The sequence below is a fragment of the Molothrus ater genome, chromosome 10 (assembly GCF_012460135.2).
Source record: "Molothrus ater isolate BHLD 08-10-18 breed brown headed cowbird chromosome 10, BPBGC_Mater_1.1, whole genome shotgun sequence".
Lineage (NCBI taxonomy): Eukaryota > Metazoa > Chordata > Aves > Passeriformes > Icteridae > Molothrus > Molothrus ater.
The window spans coordinates 24,502,122-24,523,641 of NC_050487.2; the positions used below are offsets into that span (position 1 = coordinate 24,502,122).

The 21,520-nt window shown below is 48.0% G+C and overlaps 2 protein-coding genes across 2 annotated transcripts in view; one reads left to right on the plus strand and one right to left on the minus strand.

The window, feature by feature from the left end:
- The window catches only part of VEPH1 (ventricular zone expressed PH domain containing 1), a 57,121-nt gene that overhangs the window by 5,575 nt on the left and 30,026 nt on the right, over positions 1-21,520 (plus strand). Inside the window, exons 3-7 of the mRNA XM_036388844.2 lie at positions 735-1,008; positions 1,867-2,082; positions 4,371-4,545; positions 18,779-18,945; positions 20,390-20,599. Of these exons, the coding sequence (XP_036244737.1) occupies positions 871-1,008; positions 1,867-2,082; positions 4,371-4,545; positions 18,779-18,945; positions 20,390-20,599 (906 nt within the window). The 5' untranslated portion in view covers positions 735-870. The remainder of the gene's footprint in view (positions 1-734; positions 1,009-1,866; positions 2,083-4,370; positions 4,546-18,778; positions 18,946-20,389; positions 20,600-21,520) is intronic.
- On the minus strand, positions 7,848-13,641 carry PTX3 (pentraxin 3). Its single transcript, XM_036388845.2, is given in 4 exon segments — positions 7,848-9,265; positions 12,402-12,690; positions 12,692-12,924; positions 13,397-13,641. Coding segments are annotated over 4 exon segments (1,284 nt in total). The 5' UTR covers positions 13,545-13,641; the 3' UTR covers positions 7,848-8,651.

The window sequence follows — 21,520 nt, forward strand, 5'->3', positions numbered from 1 at the left end:
TTTCTGAAAAAGATAATAAAATAGGGATTAGGGTACTCCATATCTCAAATAATAATTGTAAGTGATATGTCTTGTGGCTTTGTCAACTCCAGAGAAGAATCCAGAGAAAATGACGCAGTGAATCCACGTGGGACCTAACAGAGTTTTGGGACTCAAGTGCAGGACACTTCCCAAAGAGTGAGCCTGGCTCAGCCTCTGCTCCATTCCTCAGCCAAGCAGAAGAGCAGAGTTTCACCTCAGCCAAGGCTTTGTTTTACAGGAGTTTAAAAGACCCTAGGGATCATTTTGGCAACAAAAGTGACAGTTTTTTTCTAAACAAAGCTTGCTATCTTCTCAATCTTGCTAGTAATGTTTTTCTGGAGTCAAGACACAACAACCCAAGAAAGAAAGGAAGAGGCTTCACCCTCCTCCTCCTGGAGCTCTGCTCCTGACCAGGGAAAGGGATTTAGAACCTTCAGCAGCTGGTCCAGGGACCAGCCTGCTCAGGTAACATGCCCAGAAAAGAAAACCCTTGGTTCAGTTATTATGTATATTTTAATCTAACTTTAAGCTACTTAGTGTTTGAAGGTAAAAGTTCACACAGTTCATGAATGTGCTTGAGGGTGTCCCTGGCTCAGGGGTCCTTTCTGGAGCTTTCATACACACTTAAAAATCTTTGCTAAACTGGAATATGTCAATCAATGCATTTGCTAGTTTTTCTTTTTTTTTTTTTTTTTTTTACTGTTTTCTTTAAGACTGGGGCCAAGGAAGCCTTGAAATACAGCCCAGATTTGTCCTTCATATGAACCCGACTGCTCCTGGCTGGGACTGTTCCCGTTTTGTGCCCAGCTGAGTGCCCATGGTGCCCGTAGAGGGCGGCTGAGCAGGGCCATGCATCACCTCTTCAGGCTGGTGTTGGCACAGAAGGACCTGTCCCGGGCAGGGGACCTCTTCTCCCTGGAGGATGCTGAGATCGAAGGAAGCCTCTCTGAAGCTCTTGAACAGATCAGAATCATTAGTTCAGCTGCAGTGAGTGAAACGTTGTACTGAATAAATTTTTTTATTAGATTCTATTGTCTAAGTAAGTGGGGGGGGGGGGGGGGGTATATAAACAATTTAAATTTCTGATAAGACTTGAAGAGAAAATAGTTAAAATATATTTATAAATTTTTAGAAATATTTCTATTTCATTTATATTTTTATGTATATACAAATATTTTATAAATTCTACATTTTATATATTTTATATATCTATTATATTATAGTTATATTTATATATATTCTCTTTATATATATCTATTTATATAAATATATATATCTTAAATATTTAAATATTTTAAAATGTGCTGACAAAATCCAGTTCCCACCAGATTCAAAGATATTTCAAGTTCATCTTGAAGGATGAACTTGAAATATAATAATATTATATATATATTTATATATATAACATTAATATAATATATGAAATATATATTATATTGATATATAATATTAATATAATATGTAAATATAATATTATATTAAATATAATATATCATATTAATATAATATATATTTAAACTATATATGTTTATACTATATATAACATAGTTTATTGTATTATATTATTATATATATTGTATATAATGATATAATAAACTTGAAACATAATGATTTTTATTAAATAGTTATTTAAAACATATTAAAGATTATATAAGGTTACAGGGGTCCATACCTTCCCAGTAATGAGAATTAAGACCTGTGGGATGACAAATTCCGGAGTTCTGTCACGCTGAACATTTGTTGTAAAGGCAGACATGGAAAAATGGACCCTGGACTGCTACAAAACCCGAATTTGGTGGGGTGCTGGCAGAGCAGCTCACTGCAGGTGTGTTTTCCTTGCCCCAGGACTACCAGACCAACGACAACGACCAGGCTGTGGTGGAGATCTGCATCACCCGCATCACCACGGCCATCAGGGAGACTGCCTCCATCGACAGGCACGGCAGGGCCCTGGTGGCTCTCTGGGAGTCCTGCCTGGAGCACAACCTGACGCCCTCTGGCAAGGATGAGGATGCCCCACATGCCAAAATTGCATCTGACATCATGAGCTGTATCCTGCAGGTAGAGCTGGGCTGAGAGCAGTGGTGCTGTGTTCTCATTGCCAATTGTTTTGGTTTTATTTTTTAAAGTGCTTTGGTAACTCTCTTTTTGGGTGCTTGTGGGTGGTGATGTTTAAAACTCAGAGCTTGGGGAATCGCACTGCTCTGACTCCTCCTCTCTTGAGGTCATTGAGGTAACTCATAGAACCATGGAATGGTTTGGGATGGAAGGATCTCAAAGTCCATCCAGTGCCACCCCTGCCGTGGCAGGGACACCTCCCACTGTCCCAGGCTGCTCCAAGCCCTGTCCAGCCTGGCCTTGGGCACTGCCAGGGATCCAGGGGCAGCCACAGCTGAGTTCTAAAAGTACATTTGCTGCTTCCTAAACCAAAGCTTTTATTGGCAAGTTCCTTTGCATTAAAACAAAGAGGTATAAACTGAGGTTTTCCAGCAGATGTGGGGGACAGTTGGAACAATAATGAATATCTGCCAGCTGGGTTGGATCTCAGGCAGGGCTCTGTTGATATCAGCAGCAGGGAGGTCCCCAAGGTTTGCAAACATCACTGTATCACTTTATTGAAATCTGCTCTTCATTGTCACCTCTCCATCTTCTGAGTGTGCCTTCCTGCCCCGATGTTTATCATGGAACAAATGAAACCTTTCTCCTTCCCTCTGAATCAAACCTTTTCTTAACTAAGGATTTTATCTTTATTGTAAGGGGTGGGAAAAAAAAAAAAAGAATTGTTCTTTGGAATTGTCTTAGATCTTTTAAATCCTAGTCAGAGAGCCAAGCCTTATCTTCCCATTCTTTGTGTGGAGTAGCAGAGCAATAACTTGGAGCAGCATTTGGCTCCTGCTCCGTGGTGTCTCAGCCAAACATAACAAGGCATTATGTTGATTTAAACATGCTGCTGCAGAAAGCTCCATTTATTTGAAGGGCTTTTCTCATTAAAGATGCAGCTTTTGGTCATATGGCAGCTGCCAGAATGATCTGTCTTGACACCAAGGGGTGGCTGCAGCCCCTTCTTCCTCAGGGGTCTCTGGGAGGGAGTGTCCACTGCTTGGCAAGTCTCTGCTCCAAGGGAAAATCCTCAGAGTCACTCAGGCTCGGTGGAATAACAGATTTAGGCGTTTCTCAGTCTAAATTTATTCTAGTCAGGGCTGCTCCAGAATGAAAGTCCAGAAAATCTGCTCTGCCTTCCTTAGCACTGTTCTGTTGCTGTCTGAAACATCTGTGTTCCAGGTTTGCCTGGGATTTCAGCTGCTAATTAGACACAATCACACTGCAGGATTATTTTCAGCAAAAGGGGTGTGCTCCAGTTTCAAAGATCTGAGTGGAGAGGAGAGCACAGCACTGGTTAAGGAGGCTCCAGAGGAATGTGGGTGCTCAGTGACACACAAATGTGTCCTGCTGCTGTGGGAATTCAGCAGGCAATGGATGTGTGTGCTTTGTACACACAATTTGCTGTATAAGTAGTAGCAGAAAACCTTTTCTGACCTTGATTCCAAACCTCACTGTACACTCAGGGACCCTGAGATTTCAGAAACTTGGAGCCATTTTAGGAAGAGAGGTTTGCACTCCTGAAAGATCTCAGTGTTCAGAGGAATTGGTGGAGGTGCCCAGAGCAGCTGTGGCTGCCCCTGGATCCCTGGCAGTGCCCAAGGCCAGGCTGGAACAACCTGGGACAGTGGGAGGTGTCTCTGCCATGGCAGGGCTGGAACTGGGTGAGCTTTAAGGACCTTTCCCACCCAAACCCTCCTGGGATTCTGTGAGTTTAAATAAAAAAATGAAATCTTAATGATTACAGAATAATTAATGATCAATACTAGAGCTGTTACACTGTGAGCAAGTGTCCAGTGCAGTTCCAGGGAGTGAGTGGCTGCTCCAAGGTGTTTCCTGTGCTTTGGGATGATGGATACAGCCTCTGTCTTCCCAGGGAGCACCAAACACAAGATGTCTCATTAGAAATGTCTCATTAGAAATGAGTGCACTAACATGTAGTTAGTGCACTTCATATCTTCTATATTTTATTTATATTGATTTTTATTTATGCACCACATATTTTGTTAAAGCCCTTCTGCTTCCTCTAGCAGAAGACAAAAATAGGACTATTCTTAACTTTTCCTGCTACAGTGGTTTTAAATTTCTGTATTTGCTCTTTCTTTGACTCCTGACTACAGTGGTGGTACCAAAACATGACCTTTCTTGACAAGTTTTTTTCTCTTTTCCCCGTGTTGCTTTGACTTTGGTTTCCCTACTCTGCCCATACAAGACTATTATATAAATCTTTTTTTTCCCTGTTTTTGCAGAATTACAACCGGCCTCCAGTGATGGCCTTGGCTGTGCCAGTGGCAGTGAAGTTCCTGCAGAGGGGCAACAAGGAGCTGTGCAGGAACATGTCCAGCTACCTGTCCTTGGCTGCCATTGCCAAGGCTGAGCTGCTGGCTGAGCACACCGAAACCATCGTCAGGAGTGTCCTGCAAGGTAGGCCCAGCCCTGAGCTGGGGTTTAATCCAGGTGTGTGACCACATCAGGCTGTGCTAGGCAGGTACAGAGCCATGATTTTATAGAATCAATCAATCTTTAAGGGTGGGAAGGACTCCAGGATCAATCCGACCATTCACCAAATCATATGAGCTGTATAAAGCAGACCTATGGAAATATCCATAAATGTCATCAAATGTATTAATCACACTAACAACAGACTTTCTCGAGGAATATGTGAATTTACTGCACCTCTGGAGGTTTTGGTATGGATTGGCTGACCCACAGGGCAGGAAATACATCTGTACTCGTTAATATTCCCTGCTAATGGACTCCAAATTATCAGCCCTGATATGAGGCACCAGCCATGGAGCTCTTATCCTTCCTCTTAGTGTCACTGGCAAGGCTCCAAAAGAGAAATGGGGATGAAATTAATCCCATTCTGTGGTGGAATAGTCAGATGGAAGATATAAAAGCTTTGTAGTGGTTCTTTCATTTTGCCTATGTTATTAGCTTTATATAGAACAATGTTGCTAATCTCTTTACGTTTTATTTTTTGTGGTTTAAAAAGCCAAAAATATTCATTCCTCTATAAAAGGAACTCCAGTTGAATTGGAGTAATAAAGTTCACAGTGTTTGTTGCAACACAGTGCTACTGCAGCAGTAAAATCAGTGTTCCCCTTCCAGTAGGGGTGATAGCAGTAAGTAGCAATAACTAATTCTTAAAAGAACATTGTTATAAAGGTGTTAAGCCCTCAAAATAAACTTGTGTATCCTGTATTTATTAATTTATAAAATAATTTATAAATTTATTCTTTTAAGACTTACTGATGTGCTAACGTTAGGTGTTGCCATCTGTACTTTGTGGGGTAGTAAGAGAAAGAAATAGTGAATATATCCATGGTTTTGGGAAAAGTGATGCACAGCCACAACGGAAGGTTTCAGCACGGCCGAGTTGTGTATTTATGTTCTTCCACCAGCAGATGTTGCTGTGGATATCAGGTTTGGGAATTCCAGCCTGGAAGGGGCCGCTCGGAACAGGCAAAATGATTTGTTTGGCGTAATGACTTAATTACCCTGCGCGTAATTGGTGTGTGAGGCTGGGTTTGCAGCAGGCTGGGAACTCGGAGCTGCCCTGAGTGTTTGCTGAAGGGGGCGGGAGGCTTGGCTGCCGAGGATGGATTTCCAAGGCAGCTTTTAGAGACAAAGCCGTGTTGTGGGGCTGCACAGACGGGGCCCAGCCTCGTGGCACCAGGCTGAGCAAACTTTGGCCCCTTGCCTGCAAATGCTGGAGAGGAACTGGAGTTTTTCGTTACTTGGGGCAACTCTTTGGCTGCACGAGCAGGTTCTTATCTCATTAGCCAAAAAAGAGCTCTTTGGGAAGGGTTTGACTGCTCTGCCCCAGCGAGCGTGGGCTCTGAGCTCTGCGCTGACACCGCCCGTCAGCACCGGGCTCACACGGATTCATTCCCGTTTATTCCCGGGGGACAGCAGCAGCTCTGCCATGTAATCCGAGCGCCCCGTGGCTGCTCCACCTTCCAGGGCAGCTCAGGCGTCCTGTGGTGCTGGGCTGTGGCTCAGCCTCGCTCCCCCATCTGTGTTGGCAGGGCAGGATTGCAGAGGTTTTTTCATAACTGGAGCCCAAAATGCTCTTTCCTCCAAACTGCTCCAAAGGAAAGCGCAGTTGAGCAAGGAAGGAAGGAGAGAATTGTGCTGGAGAAGGTGGGCTGGGCTGCTGGGCTGGGGGAGAGCTTTGCTGCTGCTGGGGCAACAACAGACAGAACAAGAGGACACAGTCTCAAGCTGCGCCAAGGGAGATACAGGCTAGAATTAAGGAGGAAGTTTTTCACAGAAAGAGTGGTCAAATACTGGAATCATCTACCCAGGGAGGTAGTGGAGTCACCATCCCTCGATGTGTTTAAAAAAAGACTGGATGTGGCACTTGGTGCCATGATCTAGTTGAGGTGTTAGAACATGGGTTGGACTCGATGATCTTGAAGGTCTCTTCCAGCCTAGAAATTCTGTGATTCTGTGAAGGAAGAGCAGAGCACTCTGGAAAAGGGAAGTTTCCAGCTGAGTCAGTGAGGATGGAAGGCCTGGCTTAGCCTCTGGTCCTCTGCCAAACCTGAGCTGAGACAGGAGAAGGCTTCCAAGACAAAGCATTTCAGGTATGAGCTGCAGTAAGAGGAGCAGCCAGCAAGGATTTCTGGAGATCTTTTTGAGGATTTTCCTTTTCCTGCTGCATTTCAGGGACATTTGTTTTCACTTAATGGAGGGCACTGAACAGAGGGAGGATTTGAGAGTGGTTTTGCCATTGCACAATGGTGGGACCCTGAGTGTTTTTGTAACTCTGAAGATCTGGGTTTTGGCTGCCAGAGATGAACAGAGGTAGTATTTCATTGTTCTCTAGCTAAGGTTATTTGCACATATTACTTAGTGAGAGATTTTTGTCAAGTTTACTGCCAAGCATTTATAACGTAGATACGTTTTTATTGCAGGGTAACAGGAGAAATCCCAGCAATCAGAGCAGTTCTTTTCCCTTAAATAAGCAGTGCTGCCAAAACTTTGGAGCAGGTCGTATAACTTTAGGTATGAAGCACAACCCTCTTGAATGGCACAGGAAAGTGGAATTTACCTTCTTTTACTACTTTTGTGTCTGGGCAGCAAGGATCTGTCATGGCCAGGAGGAAGTGTAGCAGCAACATGTCAAGAAATTTGTCAAAGTGTGTTATCAGGACATCTGTGGAGAATGAAAGGAACAGGAAAACATGGGACTAGAGAAGAAGGATGGGCTGCTTCCAGGGGAAATAGGAATTGTTTGAATAAGACATTCCTCATGATAACTTCTTCAGAGGCTTCAACAGGTAGCAAGTAATGGTTCTTGTTGTAAATGGTTACATACCCAGTGAGTAGGGTATTCATCATTCTCTGCTTGAGCTCTGTTTTCTACACAAAAATCATCAGCAGTTCCTTGGCTCTCTGCAGCTGCCGCTGTGCTCTGTATCCAGCCCGAGGCTTTTAGGGGATTTGGGATAAGTTTGTGTGAGAGAGAAGAGAATCACTGGCACTTAGCAGCAATTCCATCTGGTACAAACCCTCTGAGGACAGCAAACAAGTCCAAATGTACCTTAAAACCTGGCCCTAGAGCGCCAGGATTGTGCATGAGGTCCCTGCTCCTGTGAGATGTTGCTATTGGTGTTTTCTCTATCAGCAGCTAAAACTGCATGGTTCAAAATGTGGAAAAAGCCTCACTTGGGACTTGGTTCAGAATTTTGGTTTATGAGAAGAATAGAGAGTTTTAGTCTAGTCAAATATCTTTATTTACAAAACAACTTTACAAAAATAATTTCAATAAAATTATCACAAAGTCAATGTACAATATAATACAGCTGAATTTCCTCCCAATGTCAGGTCAGATTATGATGGGGAATATTATTTTTATATCAATCCATGGCATAAATAATGCTTTAAACAAGGAACTAGCTTTCTTAGAGCCTACACATTACTAACAAGGATTAATAGACAACACATTTCTTGATTTGGGTGGTTCCTCTGTAAAATTCACATTAACAGTATAGAACCCAAGGACTGGAGGGAGCATGGAATGGTTTGGGTTGGAATGGACCTTAAAGCTCATCCAGTGCCACCCCCTGCCATGGGTAGGGACACTTTCCACTGTCCCAGGTGCTCCAAGCCCCAGTGTCCAACCTGGCCTGGGACACTGCCAGGGATCCAGGGGCAGCCACAGCTGCTGTGTTTTGCAGAGCCAGGTCAGATTTTCCTCTGCAGGGATGTTGGGAGCTCCATTTGGCTCCTGAATGTCCATGGTGACCCTCACTTTATACATCAGAAACCCTGCACTGGAGAGACAGAGCTGCCTGGCCCCAGGAACAGCTTTCCCAGTGCCACCCCTTGGTGTGTGGCTGTGTTTCAGGGTTTCTCCAGGACACCAGGCAGAGATCTATCCCATCTCCACAGTGCCTCCTCCTGTGACCTTGCAGGGCTGCTGTTGCTTGGGAATTCCAGAGGCAGGGGCTGCTGCAGCTCTGGCTGCTGCAATGTTGATGTTCAGCTCCGTGCAATCCATCCCTGTGCAGCCCCCAGCTTTAGGACACGTACTGGGCCCCTCCATAGGGCAGCACCTCGGTGACCCCCCAGCCCACCACGTTGCCCCGGGTGCCACAGGTGTCCCCCGTGCTCTGGGCTGTCACCTCGGCGGGGCTGAGCACTCGGTCCCACAGGTTAAAGCCAGTCAGCTTCCCCGAGAAGGCCAGAGCTTCGTCGAAGCCCCCTCCCACGCAGCAGCCGTTCTTCTCCTGGCCCAGCTGCAGGATGCCCCCGTCGGGGATGGTGTGGGCCCTGGCCACGTGCCAGGCACTGGCTGCCAGCTCCCCCTGTGCCCACAGGGAGGCAGATCCGTTCTCCGAGCTCCAGGAGCCGCACAGGTGGAGCCACTTGCCAGGAACCACCACGTTGGTGGCAGCCAGCTTGTGCTGGGCACTGCCCACGGCCAGCACGGCCGAGGCCCGGCTCAGGTACAGCTGGATCTCGTAGGGGTTGAACCTGGTTCCGTAGGAGAAGACAATGGTTTTGTCCAAGGCCTCGGTCACCTTGAGCCAGATGCAGGCAGTGAAGGAGCTCAGGGTCATTCCAGAGGTCGGGTGCACGCTCCCAAAGATCTTCCTCGAGCGCATGGGGAACAGAATGGCGGTTTCACAGCCTGGAAGGGTTTAGGAGATTGTCAGGTAAACAGGAACTGGGTTATTTGTATGTGCACAGCTGGGACCTTTGACACTGCATGGCATCATTAAGGTTGGGAAAGACCTCTGTGATCACTGAGTTGTGGCTGCCCCATCCCTGGCAGTGCCCAAGGCCAGGCTGGACATTGAGCCTTGGAGCAGCCTGGGACAGGGAAAGGTGTCCCTGCCCATGGCAGCTGGGATTGGAAGAAGATCATCTTTAAAGATCCCTTCATCCCAAATCATTCCATCATTCTGTGAATGCCAGCCTGGCACCACTGTGTTCACCACTCAAGCAGGCCCTCAAGTGCCACACCCACTCATTTTTGAGCTCTTCCACGGATGGGGACTCCATCACTCCTCTGGGCAGACTGTCCCAATGATCCAGTGCTCACTTCCAGGCTTCCCAAAGGGAGCAGAGAGCTCAGCTCATCCAGTGGGATGCAGGAACCTACCCCAGGAGGACTGGAAGGAGCTGTCAGAGCTGGTGGAGGAATTGCTGGACACTATGGCAGGGGATGATCCAGCTGCAGGAATCTCTGGGCTCTTCCCTGCCTGCACAGGGGGCACTGTACAGTCCTGGGACATCCAAAGGGTTAATGCAGCCTGTCTGCCCTGCTGCTTCCTTTGGGAAGCTGTGAAGGAGCACCACCCCTGGGAGAGGGACTCTGTCAGCCCCAGGAATTGGGTAATTCTGCCAGGTAATTGAGTAACCAACCCTCCCTCGGCGCCACTGAATGTTGTTTTATCCTCTAAGTCTGGGGTAGTGAAAATACCAATGTTGTGCAGAGGGAAGGGGTCAGGGATCCCCTCAAACAGCAGGTTTGGCATTCCCAGGAGAGGGGGGGAGGCTGTGCCTGGAGAAGGGAACTGCTGGAGGCTGTGCCATGGATAATGGGCATCAGGGCACAGGAGCTGCTGAGAAGCAGAAAATGCTGTCAGGAACGTGCTGAGATGGGCTTGCTTCCTTTATTTACATGACTTCCTTTCCTGGCCCTGCCTCTAGGATTTTTTGGTCAGGAGTTTTCACGGGCACTGGTTAAATGGGGGAAATTATGAGACAACTGATACTTTTTAACCAGCTCTTCTCTCATGTCCAATCAATCAAAGTGTTGAAAATAGAAATTAGATTAGTTAAAACCACTAACAGAAATTTATGCACCTTGGGAAAGCAACTGGTGATCAGTGAAGCCAAGACATTTCTGGTGGTTTCTGTGCTGCTCCCTGGTTGCACCTCAGTTAATATCCAAAGTGACAGGAGGGAACAAGCAGCCCCTTCTCCAATTAAGCTGCTTCATTTCCTGTTTAAAGAAGCTGGAGGATCCGAAATGTCTAAAACGTGTGTGGAAATTTCTGCTCCAGGGAATGAAGGACTCTTTGTGCCCTCCAGGACTGAGCTGCTGTGGTATTTCATGGGCTGCTTCCCTCCAGCTTTGAGCAGATTTTACATCTCCCATTGACCCTTTTGAGGAGGAGTAGGGTCAGTGAGCAACTGCTGGGGATTCTCCTTAAAATGCTACTTAGGAGCCACTATTGTGAAAAAGATTTTAATTAGAAGGCTTTCAGGCTCTATTATCAAAGCCTAAACAAAATTAAAACCAGCCTCAGTGAAGAACAAAAAAGTGTGATTAGAAAATCCCTCAAGAGTATGGCTGGCAGTAAGTCAAGATGTGAAAAATTAAAGTCAGTTGCTAAAAATTCCCTTGGAAAAAAAAATCCAGAGAGATACTCTGGAAGTACTTAAAACATAGCCTTTAAATTTACAAGTATGGTTGTTTTATGTAAAATCATGTGGGAACCAGTGGAAATAAAGTGAATTTCCACTGATGATCCTCACTGCAGATAGAGTTTGTTGCTCTCACCTAGTGCAGAGTAGCTGCTGAGGCTGGCTGAGGTACAGGGAGATAAGGAATGAGATCATGCTCTCTGCAAGGTTTGTGTTTGGGGGAAAGAGGAATCTGCTCAAAGACCTCCTCCCAACACACAAAGACTTCTGAAGTGTTGTGATAAAGCAGTGAAAACAATTTACTTCTAAGGCTGAGTCTGCCTTGCGTGAAGGGATGGGCTCAGGTTAGGCTGGAAAGGCTTTGATGTGAACAATTCTGTGGCTTTTGTTGCCTTTGCTGTGGCAATTACTGCTCCTCTCTGCTCCCTGATCTGAGAGTTCCCTCTGAAGATGCTGCACCCCCTCCCTCCTATGCATCCACCCTGCAGGGGTAGATTTTGGGGTGGTTTAGGTGGCAATAACTCATATTTGTGGAAAGCAGAGCCATTTACCAGCAGTTAGAAGCCTGGCAGTGACAGCTCACTGGTGGGCAGGGTGATTTCAGCGCAGTTTGTCTTGCACATGGTGATTCTGCACCCACATTTCAACAAATGAGGGGCTGCTCTGCCACACCCAAGCTGCTGCTGCTTTTCTGGGTGTCTCTTTGCCCTGCACAGAAAAGCTGAGTTTGGGATTTGAGGTGTGAGCCCACCTTTCTATGGCCACCCTACTCACCAGTGCAAATGTTTTGGAAAAGGAAAAATCCCAACAACGGCAGCACGGGTCACTGATTTCTCTGTGCCAGTGGGAATATTCGGGGCAGAATATTCCCACTGGCATGCAGGGAATGTGCCCTCCCTGCCCTGGAAGCTGCTTGGCTGGCTGGCAGCAGCATGTCCAGCTCTTGGGCACCGGAGCTGATGCTCATGGAGGAAGAGGAAGGAGTGGGAACATGCAGGAGAACTGGAGAGCTCCATGACTGCTGAAAATGCACAGGAGTCACCAGCTGGGAAGGCAAAAGGTGAGAGAACATAATCTGGATGTCTAAAATACATTTACTGCTCTCTGACAATGGCTTTGATCTGGGAGAGCAGGAGGAGGTGGGATCCTGGCTGGCTGTGCCCTGCACGAGGACTTTGATGAAACTTTTCTTTGATCCTATGTTTGAGAAGCTCAGTGCCTCCCTTTCCATGAGTTCTGGGGTTCCCCCCTTCACACACAGCCTGTTCCAAGCTGCCCTGCAGCTCCTGGGGCTGCTTTGGAGCCCTTGCAGAAGGAGGTGCCCTGGAGGGGGTCTGTGGATCCCTGTTCAGTTTGGAGTGGCCTCCCCCGAGCTCTCAGGCTGGCCTTACCTGCTGGCAGCAGGTGCTGAGCTGCCCATTGCTGTGACGCCCTGAGCTCAGCCCGGGTCTGCTGCAGCTCCTTCCAGAGCGAGCTCAGGATGAGGCTGTCCCCGGTGCTGCCGTGCTGTTTGTCCTGCTGCAGGGCTGTTTGCTGTGCCTGCTCCTCGGCCCTGCGGCGCCAGGCGCTCTCCAGCCAGCCCAGCCTCGCCGACACGTTGTGGCTCAGCTGCAGGACGTGCTCCAGAACCTTCCCTTGCTCCGACTCCTGCAGCCTCCTGGCCTCCTCAGCCTGGTCCCTGGCTCCTCAGCAGCGCCTGCTCCACCTGGGACACCACGCGCGAGGTGACGGTGGCGACGGTGCCCGCCAGGGTGGTGGCCAGCTGGCTCAGCTCTGCCTTCAGAGTCTGCAGCTCCGGCCTGGGCAGCTCATCCAGAGCCTGCAGCATCATGTTCTCCTTCATCTGCGAGTTCTCCAGCATGATGAACAGCTTGTCCCACTTGCTGTGCTCCCGCTGGCAGTCGCACGAAGCAGCTGGAAGGGAACGTACAGATGTTGCTGTTCCTTGGTACCGAGTTTTACACGGCAGAGTTGGGTAAAACCTGGCTCTGTGCAAGGCTGTGTCCTCCAGACTGTCACAGAGTCGTGGGCTCAGACTGGTTTGGGCTGGAAGGGACCTTACAGACAATCTGGTTCCAGCCCCCTGCCGTGCCGGGGCCAGTGCCTTTCCCTCTGTATCAGGACAGAACCGTGCAGGGGTGTGATTACAGAGATCCTAAACCCCTGGGACAGCAGCAGCCTTTTGCAGGAAAACTGGGAAATCAAGAGCCTAAAGCACAGCCCAAGGCACCCCATCCAAGGGCTTTACCTTTACTGCCCATAATAACCCACTGCCACGAGCTTCTCCCTCTGGAAAAAGTAAATTATGTTTGTAGTAATAACTCTTACAAGAGCTAGTCAGCACCGAAGGCACTTCTGCACTTAAACTGAGTTTAAATTTACTCACCTTCCTCAGTCGCAGGAGCTGGACCTTCGATTTCATTATCCAGGTTCACGTACATGAGCTCGTAGTCATCGTCTTCACCCACCACAGAGCCAGAAGCCCTGAAAGCACAGAGCAGCGTGAGCAGGGACAGGAGCTCTCGGGGCAGCATTCTCCTGGCGCTCCCGGGGCTGTGCAGGAACTGCGGGAGCCGCAGCGGAGCCGGGGCTGTGCGGGAGCCGCAGCGGAGCCGGGGCTGTGCAGGAGCTGCGGGGCTGTGCGGGGGCCGCAGCGGAGCCGGGGCTGTGCGGGAGCTGCAGCGGAGCCGGGGCTGTGCAGGAGCTGCGGGGCTGTGCGGGGGCCGCAGCGGAGCCGGGGCTGTGCGGGAGCTGCAGGAGCCGCAGCAGAGCCGCGAATGAGCGCTGGCAGCGCCCGAGCCCAATGAATGAGCGAGCGCTCCCGGCTGCGCCTTTTGGCCGGCTGGGGAAGGAAGGGAAGGGAAGGAGCGAAGGGGCGGGCAGTTTGCTCAATCCCAGCCCTCCAGGTTGGCCTGGGGGATGCTCTGAGTGGCCAAGGGGGGAGCCGGGCTCGCCCCAGGGCGGATTGGGGCTGCGCGGGTTGGGTTGGGTTGTTTTGTGTCGTTTGTGCAAAAGTGTTCCCTGCAAGTTCAGTTTGTGGTCGGTGTGTGCCAGGGCTGTGGAGGGGATTGGTAGAAAAATAAACATACCTGGAGTTGGTTTGGATACACGTGTCTGGTTTAGCTAAATAGTGCAGCGTTTTGGGGGGGTTAGGTGCTGCTGTATAATAAATTCTGTTATATGCCAACAATTTATTGCTTTAAGTAATAAAGGAGAGCTCTTATTGAGTTCTAACAGCTTGTTAGGGTCCTGCTTTTCCAGCCCTAATTAGCACTTACACCACCATTACTCCGTGGATAATCAGTTGGTGCTGTATCCTGTTTTGGGAACTGTAAATCTGCAGCTGCACAATCAGAGTTGTGCCTGTTACCTTTGGAAAAGGAAAACAAGGTGCTTTTGGATGAAACATTAATTTAGTCTAAGTCTTATTGGTATTAATCTGGTTTAAATAATCCTGTTGGTTTAAGTAATCCTATTGGTTCAACAGGCTAATAATCATGTCAGAGATGCTTTGCTTAGGTGAGATTAGGGATGATCTCATACAAATTGTGTATTGGCTATGAAACATCCAGAGAATAGCAAAAAACCCTCCTGTAATTACATCTGACTTGGAATCTGTGCTCCTTTTCCATTCGTGTCTCTGGTTTTGCTTATACAAACCTGCACTACCTGTGCCTTGGGTGCTGGGGAGGAATTCCTCCCTGGGGACAAGGTAGGGATGGGGCACAGCTTGGACTCTGATCCTGGAGGTCCTTTCCAACCTAAATGCTTCCATGACTTTCCAGCAGGTATGTGCCAAACCTGAGTCATCCTGGGGGAAAAAACTAGTCTTGGTGCTTGAGTTTTGTCTTTGGAAACTCCCTTTGGAGTGAAAATCCAACTGCCCATGGGACACTGCAATGTGCTCCAGGGCCCTCGCTCTTCCTGAGCTCTCTGTGCTGCTGGGATGGGCAGAGCTGGAGCTCAGGGCAGCCTTTTCCCGGCATGGGTGCAGGGCTGGCACCACCCCACCACGCCCCTGGGGTCCCTCCGTGGAGTGTCCCCAGCTGTAGGACACTATGTGCTGGAATGGTGCCATTCCCAGCGTGTGGTCTGCTTGGGAAGGGTGAGGAAATCTAATCTGGAAAGTACTGGGGGTCAGGGTGGCAGGGAAGGAACAGGGAAGGAAGGCATTTAGGGAGTTGAGTGGGATGTTTTTTCCATTCTCACACAACAAACATTTTCTTAGTTTAGACTGAGGTAGATGAAGCAAGATTGGGAACAAATGAATTATTCAGAATTCCCAATATCACCTCTGGCTGTCCAAGCTCTGGGAATCAGGGGCTTGGGAAGCTGGGTGTGCATAAATCCCCTGGGAGCCCATAAAGATGTGACAAACAAACAGCTCTGAGTATCCCTTGCTACCTCAAACATGAAAAGACCAGAAAGTGGCCAACTGGGTTGTGCCTGCTGACCTTTCTTGAGGTCTCCGAAGAACAGACCCAAACTGGGATATCTGGGATTATTTACACGTGTGCACACAGGTTCTTCACTTAAAAGCAATTCCATGTCAGTGAGGTCACTTCAATCTCCCTGCAGAGGGAGGGGATTGCTCTGCTTGCCTTTGCTTTCCATTTATCTTGGTTAGGGAATATCAGCCCAGCGGTGTTTGCTGCAGGAAGCTGCCCAAAGCTGTGCTAGCACAAAGTATTTTTTGTTAGAGAGGTTTGGTGGCTGCAGTCCATCATCTGTGATTGCATCACTTCTCTGATACACCCCACACTCCAAACGCTCCTTTGCCAGACTAAATAATCAGTCTTCCCTTCCAGATCCCTTCCTATCCCTGACATCCCAGCTTAGGCAATAGCATGGCTCAGGATGGTGTCTTTCCTTGCTTAAAGCTGTTATTTTTGTTTCTGCCTCTTGGATTCCTTCCCAGCACACTTCTATAGCTGGGAGGAAATTTGCCTGTCCAGGAATACGGGAATTTCATCTTTTGCAATCGTTGCTGAAATTTGACTGGAGTTTAAGGGCTCTGCTCCATGTGGGCAGAAAACTCCCAGTGCAAAGAAAGGACTTAGTGCTGGAAGCACGACGTCATCTGGAGAGAAAATAATTCAGTACAAAATGTTTTGATTTCAAGCTATGACATGAGTCTATGAAAGTTCCAGTGCATCCATACTCATCCTGGGTTGGAAAGGACCCCCAAGGATCCTCCAACCCAGCCCCTGGCCCTGCCCAGATATCCCAACAATCCCAGCCTGGGCATCCCTGGCAGCGCTGTCCAAACTCTCCTGGCAGCCTCGGGGCTGTGCCCTGCCCTGGGGAGCCTGGGCAGTGCCAGCACCCTCTGGGGAAGAACCTTTCCCTGATCTCCAGGTGATCCTCTGGGGGAATTGGTGCTTGGCATCAATCCCATGCAATGTTAGCGGTGACATTTTTATCCAGATCCACTGGGAAGAGCCCAGGGAACATGGTTAGAAAATGGCCAGAGTGGAGCAGTTTGCTCATCTTTTCAGGGTGATTCATCAGCAAATCTCTTTCCTTTGCCCCTGGCCTTTGTGACTGTGTAGAACAGGACAAGATTAATTTGCCGTGTCCGTGGGGTGGGAGTGGGGTCAGGCCTGGCCTTTGGCACTGCTGAGCTGCACAGGGGGCTCGGGGCAGCCCCTGGGAAGCAGCCAGGGATTCTCCAAGCAGGACAAGGTGCAGAAGTGTGGCTGGCTGGAGTGGAGAGCCACTCCTGAGAAGGACAGGGACCCTCAGGGATCATTACAAGCTGTTGGGCTCAGAGCTGTCTGAACCTGCCCTGAGTTATGTGCTCATTTCTTGGCTCAGGGGGAGGTTGTGAGACCCAGCTGTGTCCTGGGGTGCATTTTCTGTATCTGGCAAGAGCCCCACGTGCTCCAGTCTGAACCCAAATATCCTTTTCCTACCATCCATGAACAGATCTGCTTATCTTCCGAAATCATCCGTCTCAGATGTAAATGGGAGGAAAAGCAGCAGGCCAGAGAGCTGATTCCTCTTGGAAACCAAATCCAAAGAGGCCGTGAGGACTTCCAAGGGTTTACAGAAAGGAGCCATACTAGGTTGCAATAGGCAGATGTTTTCCATATGTTGCTCAAGTGAAACTTAAGTCCGTTGAGGCAGGCATGTACTGCGATGTGAAGTTATATATTTTGGTATGAGCCTGGGCTTCAAATTGAATTATGCACAGACATCTTAAGAAAATGTGTGAGAGAGGGTTTAGCATATCTCTGTCTGTCTGCAGTTGGCTCTCTCTGGCTCCTTTCTATTCCTGGAAATGGCATCCTTAACTATTTCTGCTCAAATGCATGTTTAGCTCTCTGTGCGCCAACTATTCCTTCCATATGATGCTTATTTGATTTGAAAATCTGAATCTCAGCAAAGAATTGTAATTTTTTGTCTTTTGTTGTTTCTTTGTCATTTCTCTCCTCCTTTCTTCTCTCGTTTCTTTGTTAATTGAAATCACACTTAGTTTGGCCTGGGACTCAACAGGGCATCATCCAAAACTGATAGCTCATTAAGCAGCTTTCTTATGATATTCAGAAATAAAATTATAATTAATAGGAATTAGTGGGGGTTTCTTACACAGTGTTGTTATGCCTGCAATGATTTGCTCTATTTTGATAATTTTTTGGTTTCCTGGCCCAATATATAATTTTCTACAGTTTTATGCCTCCCTGGTCTCTCTGACCCAAATGTTCTGTGATTGCTAACCTGCTGTTTCCAGAGCGTGCTGGTGCTGTGGGGCTGTGCCCAGTGCTGGGCACTGACTGACACCTGGTCTGGAAAGACAGATGTCTGCTAAGGAAGGCAGAAGCCTCCCTGAAATGGAAAGTGTAAACCTTCTCCCCCCAAAATATTATATTTTTGAAATTAAGGGGCTCTGAGGAAAAGCTATGGGAATAGGAATAACAGTTCTTTATTAGGAAATTTAAAAATACAAAAGTACAAAAAAGAAAACAAACCACTGCCAGAGTGAGAGCAGGCCCTGTCCCCTGTGTGTCAGGGGGTGGCACAGCCCCATCCCATGGGGGCTCAGCCCTCCTGCAGTGCCAGCTGTGGCTCTGCTGGAGCAGGGATCCTGCACAAGGGGGGAGTTTTCCTCTGCAGCTCCAGGGCTGCTGGAGATGGGCCTGGGCTCCCTCTGGCAATGCAGGGCAGCAGAAGCTGCTCCTCTGGCAATGCAGGGCAGCAGGAAGCTGCTCCTCTGGCAGTGCAGGGCAGCAGAAGCTGCTCCTCTGGCAATGCAGGGCAGCAGGAAGCTGCTCCTCTGGCAATGCAGGGCAGCAGAAGCTGCTCCTCTGGCAATGCAGGGCAGCGGGAAGCTGCTCCTCTGGGAATGCAGGGCAGCGGGAAGCTGCTCCTCTGGCAATGCAGGGCAGCAGGAAGCTGCTCCTCTGGCAGTGCAGGGCAGCGGGAAGCTGCTCCTCTGGGAATGCAGTGGGCAAAGGCTGCTGTGTGGTCCCAAAGCTCAGATTGTACCCAGGTAGGAATGCTTGGCTCCTCCCCTGGGCGGAGCATCTCCCCATGGGATGATGGGATTGGATCAGCCATGCAGGGACACTCACTGGCCATGGACAGGAGATAATTCATAATTAATAACCCTTAACAGTAGAGATGTGGAGGGAGGATTGGCTGTGGAATGGATAAAGAAAACTGCCCAATGAAGAGCAGATAACTGCCCCAGCCCTGACAGATGGTAAATAGGATGCTCCCCCAGGCACAGCTCCCAGGCTGAGCTCTGTCCCTGCTGTGTCCCCAGGGAACTGGATGCTGCTGCGGGTGCTGCCCGCGCTCTACGAGAAGCAGCCGCGGCCGATCCGCGCCCGCCTGCCCGAGCTGGTGGCACCCATGGCCCAGCTGGACCCGCCCGAGCAGCTCCACCTCCTCAGGCTCCTGCACACCGTGGCCAGGAAGAGAGAACTGGGGGTAAGCCACACCAGGAACATCTGCCTGCCCCTCCTTTTGGGGGGTTGGGTCTCACAGGCTTGGTGAGGGAGGAATGGCACCGTGCAGGGCTGTGCATTGTCACAGACAACTTTTATGAAAAATCCTCTCCCTAGGATTTTTTCTCCTGAGAAGCTGAGAGGCCTCAGGAACAAAATGTAAACAATGGTTATCTGCTGTTGTGGAATGCAACAGGTGGATCTGTGATTGGTCTCATGTGGTTGTTCCTAATTAATGGCCAATCACAGTCTGGCTGTTTCAGACTTACTGGTCAGTCAGGATTTTGTTATCATTCCATTCTCTCCTTTCCTTGCAAGCCTTCCGGTGAAATCCTTTCTTCTATTCTTTTAGCATAGTTTTAATATAATATATATAATAAAATAATAAATCAAGCCTTCTGAAATGTGGAGTCAGATCCTCGTCTCTTCTCTCATCCTGGGACCCCTGCGAACACCACCACAGTGCCTTCCTGTGCTAATTCCCTGTCAGTTCTCTAATTCCATCCCAAGTTCTCCACTAGATATAAGGAGAACAGAGCAAAGACTCTGTGGACCAAAAGGTTTGGGTTAAACCATTTGTCTCCAATGATTTTGGCTCTTCCTCTGTCAGCTGAGTGTGGATTCCCATCACTGTGTTTCTGTCAGTATACATGACCTGTATTAAAATCCACGTCAAGCACAATTAAGATGATTTCGGAACTGATGAGAACTGATAATCCCCAAAAGAAAGAACAGAAGAAGAGGTTGTTTTTTACCCCATGTCTGTGTCTGAATGTCTTTTCCACAAACTGCAGCAGTTTCCCTGAATCCAGGGTACATTAGTGTGCCTGTGTACCCTGAATTAATCCCTCAGTACACAACTGCATCCTGTTTGGCAGGTGACTCTGAGGGCTACACCCTCAGTCTCCCGAACATTGGGTTCTTACAAGAAATGACAACTTACCTACAGCACATTTATTATGCAGAGAGGGTCTTGCCCCATATTTTTCCCTCTATTCCAGCTCCTGACCTTGTCACATTGTTTAGTTTCTGGTGGAACCCAAAAATTTCTGCAAGTACTTTAATTTACTGTATTATTGAGGAAGGCTGAGTCTTACGTTCTTTTAATCAATAAAATATAGACTGGCCTGGAGGAGGGAAAAAATTTAGTAAACGTGGTTTTTGGTATTTTTTTAAATTGGGCATTTCCTTACTTATTTATGCATAACTGCCATATTTTAAAGCAGAGCTTACCCTTATTCCATATGTTCTGTTGAACTTGGATTGACCTCAGTGATAGCTCCATGCAAAGGTCACCAAGGGTGGAAAACTTCTATTAACTCAGAGTCTGGTGGCTTATTTTTATCACTCTGGTGGTTGTGTCTCCTCTGGTTATATGTGTTCACAATTCAAAACAGAGATCCAATTTGTTTCTGATTTTTTAACAGGTGCTGAGAGAGTGTTTGCCATTTTTATTTGCACACCTGAGGGACCCCAACCACAGCGAGGTGATTCTAAACATCCTTCTGGAAATATCCAGCTACGAACCTGCAGCCTTGGCCCCTTTTCTTCCCACACTGAGGGAAGTTGGGGAGAGTTTTCCCAGTTTGATTGGGCAGGCAGCAAAAATCTTTGGAGCTGTTGGACATCTTGATGAGGTATGGTGGGAAACGAGAGGACTTGCTTGGGTTTGTGCTTGGGGTTGCTTTTATTCTTGTACAAAGTAATGCATCCACATATTTCTTATCTAGTAACCTGACTGCCCTGCCGTGGAATCATGGAATGGTTTGGGTTGGGAGGGACCTTAAAGATGATCTTATTCCAGTCCTTCCCCCTTTGGCAAATAATTTGGGTGTGTATTGGCTGGGCCTCGTGTGTCTGAGCAGCACAGGAAGACACCATCCTCGCTGTTTCTACTGATCTGGAGCTTTGCATTCATGTAAAATTAAATTTATCTCAGAAGAATCAAAACCAGATTTGGTTTGGCTTCATAAATCTTATTTCTGTTGGGTGGAAAGAGGAGCCAAAATCCCATTGGGGCCTGGGAGCCAAATTAAGTTTTTTGTTCTCTCCTTGTTTACTTCCATCCCCCAGCAAGTTTTACTTTTATAAGACCTGCAGGTGACCACATTTAATTCTGTGTTTAGTATTTGAGTGTCAGCATTTTCTAGAAACTTTATGGTTGCTAACCAGCCAATCCTCAGCTGAGCACAGCTGGGCTCAGAACTGAAGGATTTCATTTGGATTCTGTGTTTTGGGGTGTTGAACCAGCTCTCCCCATCTGGGTGTCTCTGAGGCTCCATTTCCGCTGAGTTCTGCTACTTCAAAGGGCCTGAATTTATTTATTTTGCCTTTTGTTGCTGTGATTGTTTTATACCAAACCAAGAATGAGCGAGGAACCAACTGGCCCTGTTGGATTCCATGTAGTGCTGGAAACTGCACACTGGAGTAAAGTTTACAAAGACTTGATTCAAAGAATATTTTCCCCTCGTGTTTTTAACCTGTTGGTTTACGTGGCTGCACCAATCTACTGAGTGGAGCACACACAGCCTGCACTGAATAACTAATGTCCAGCCTCC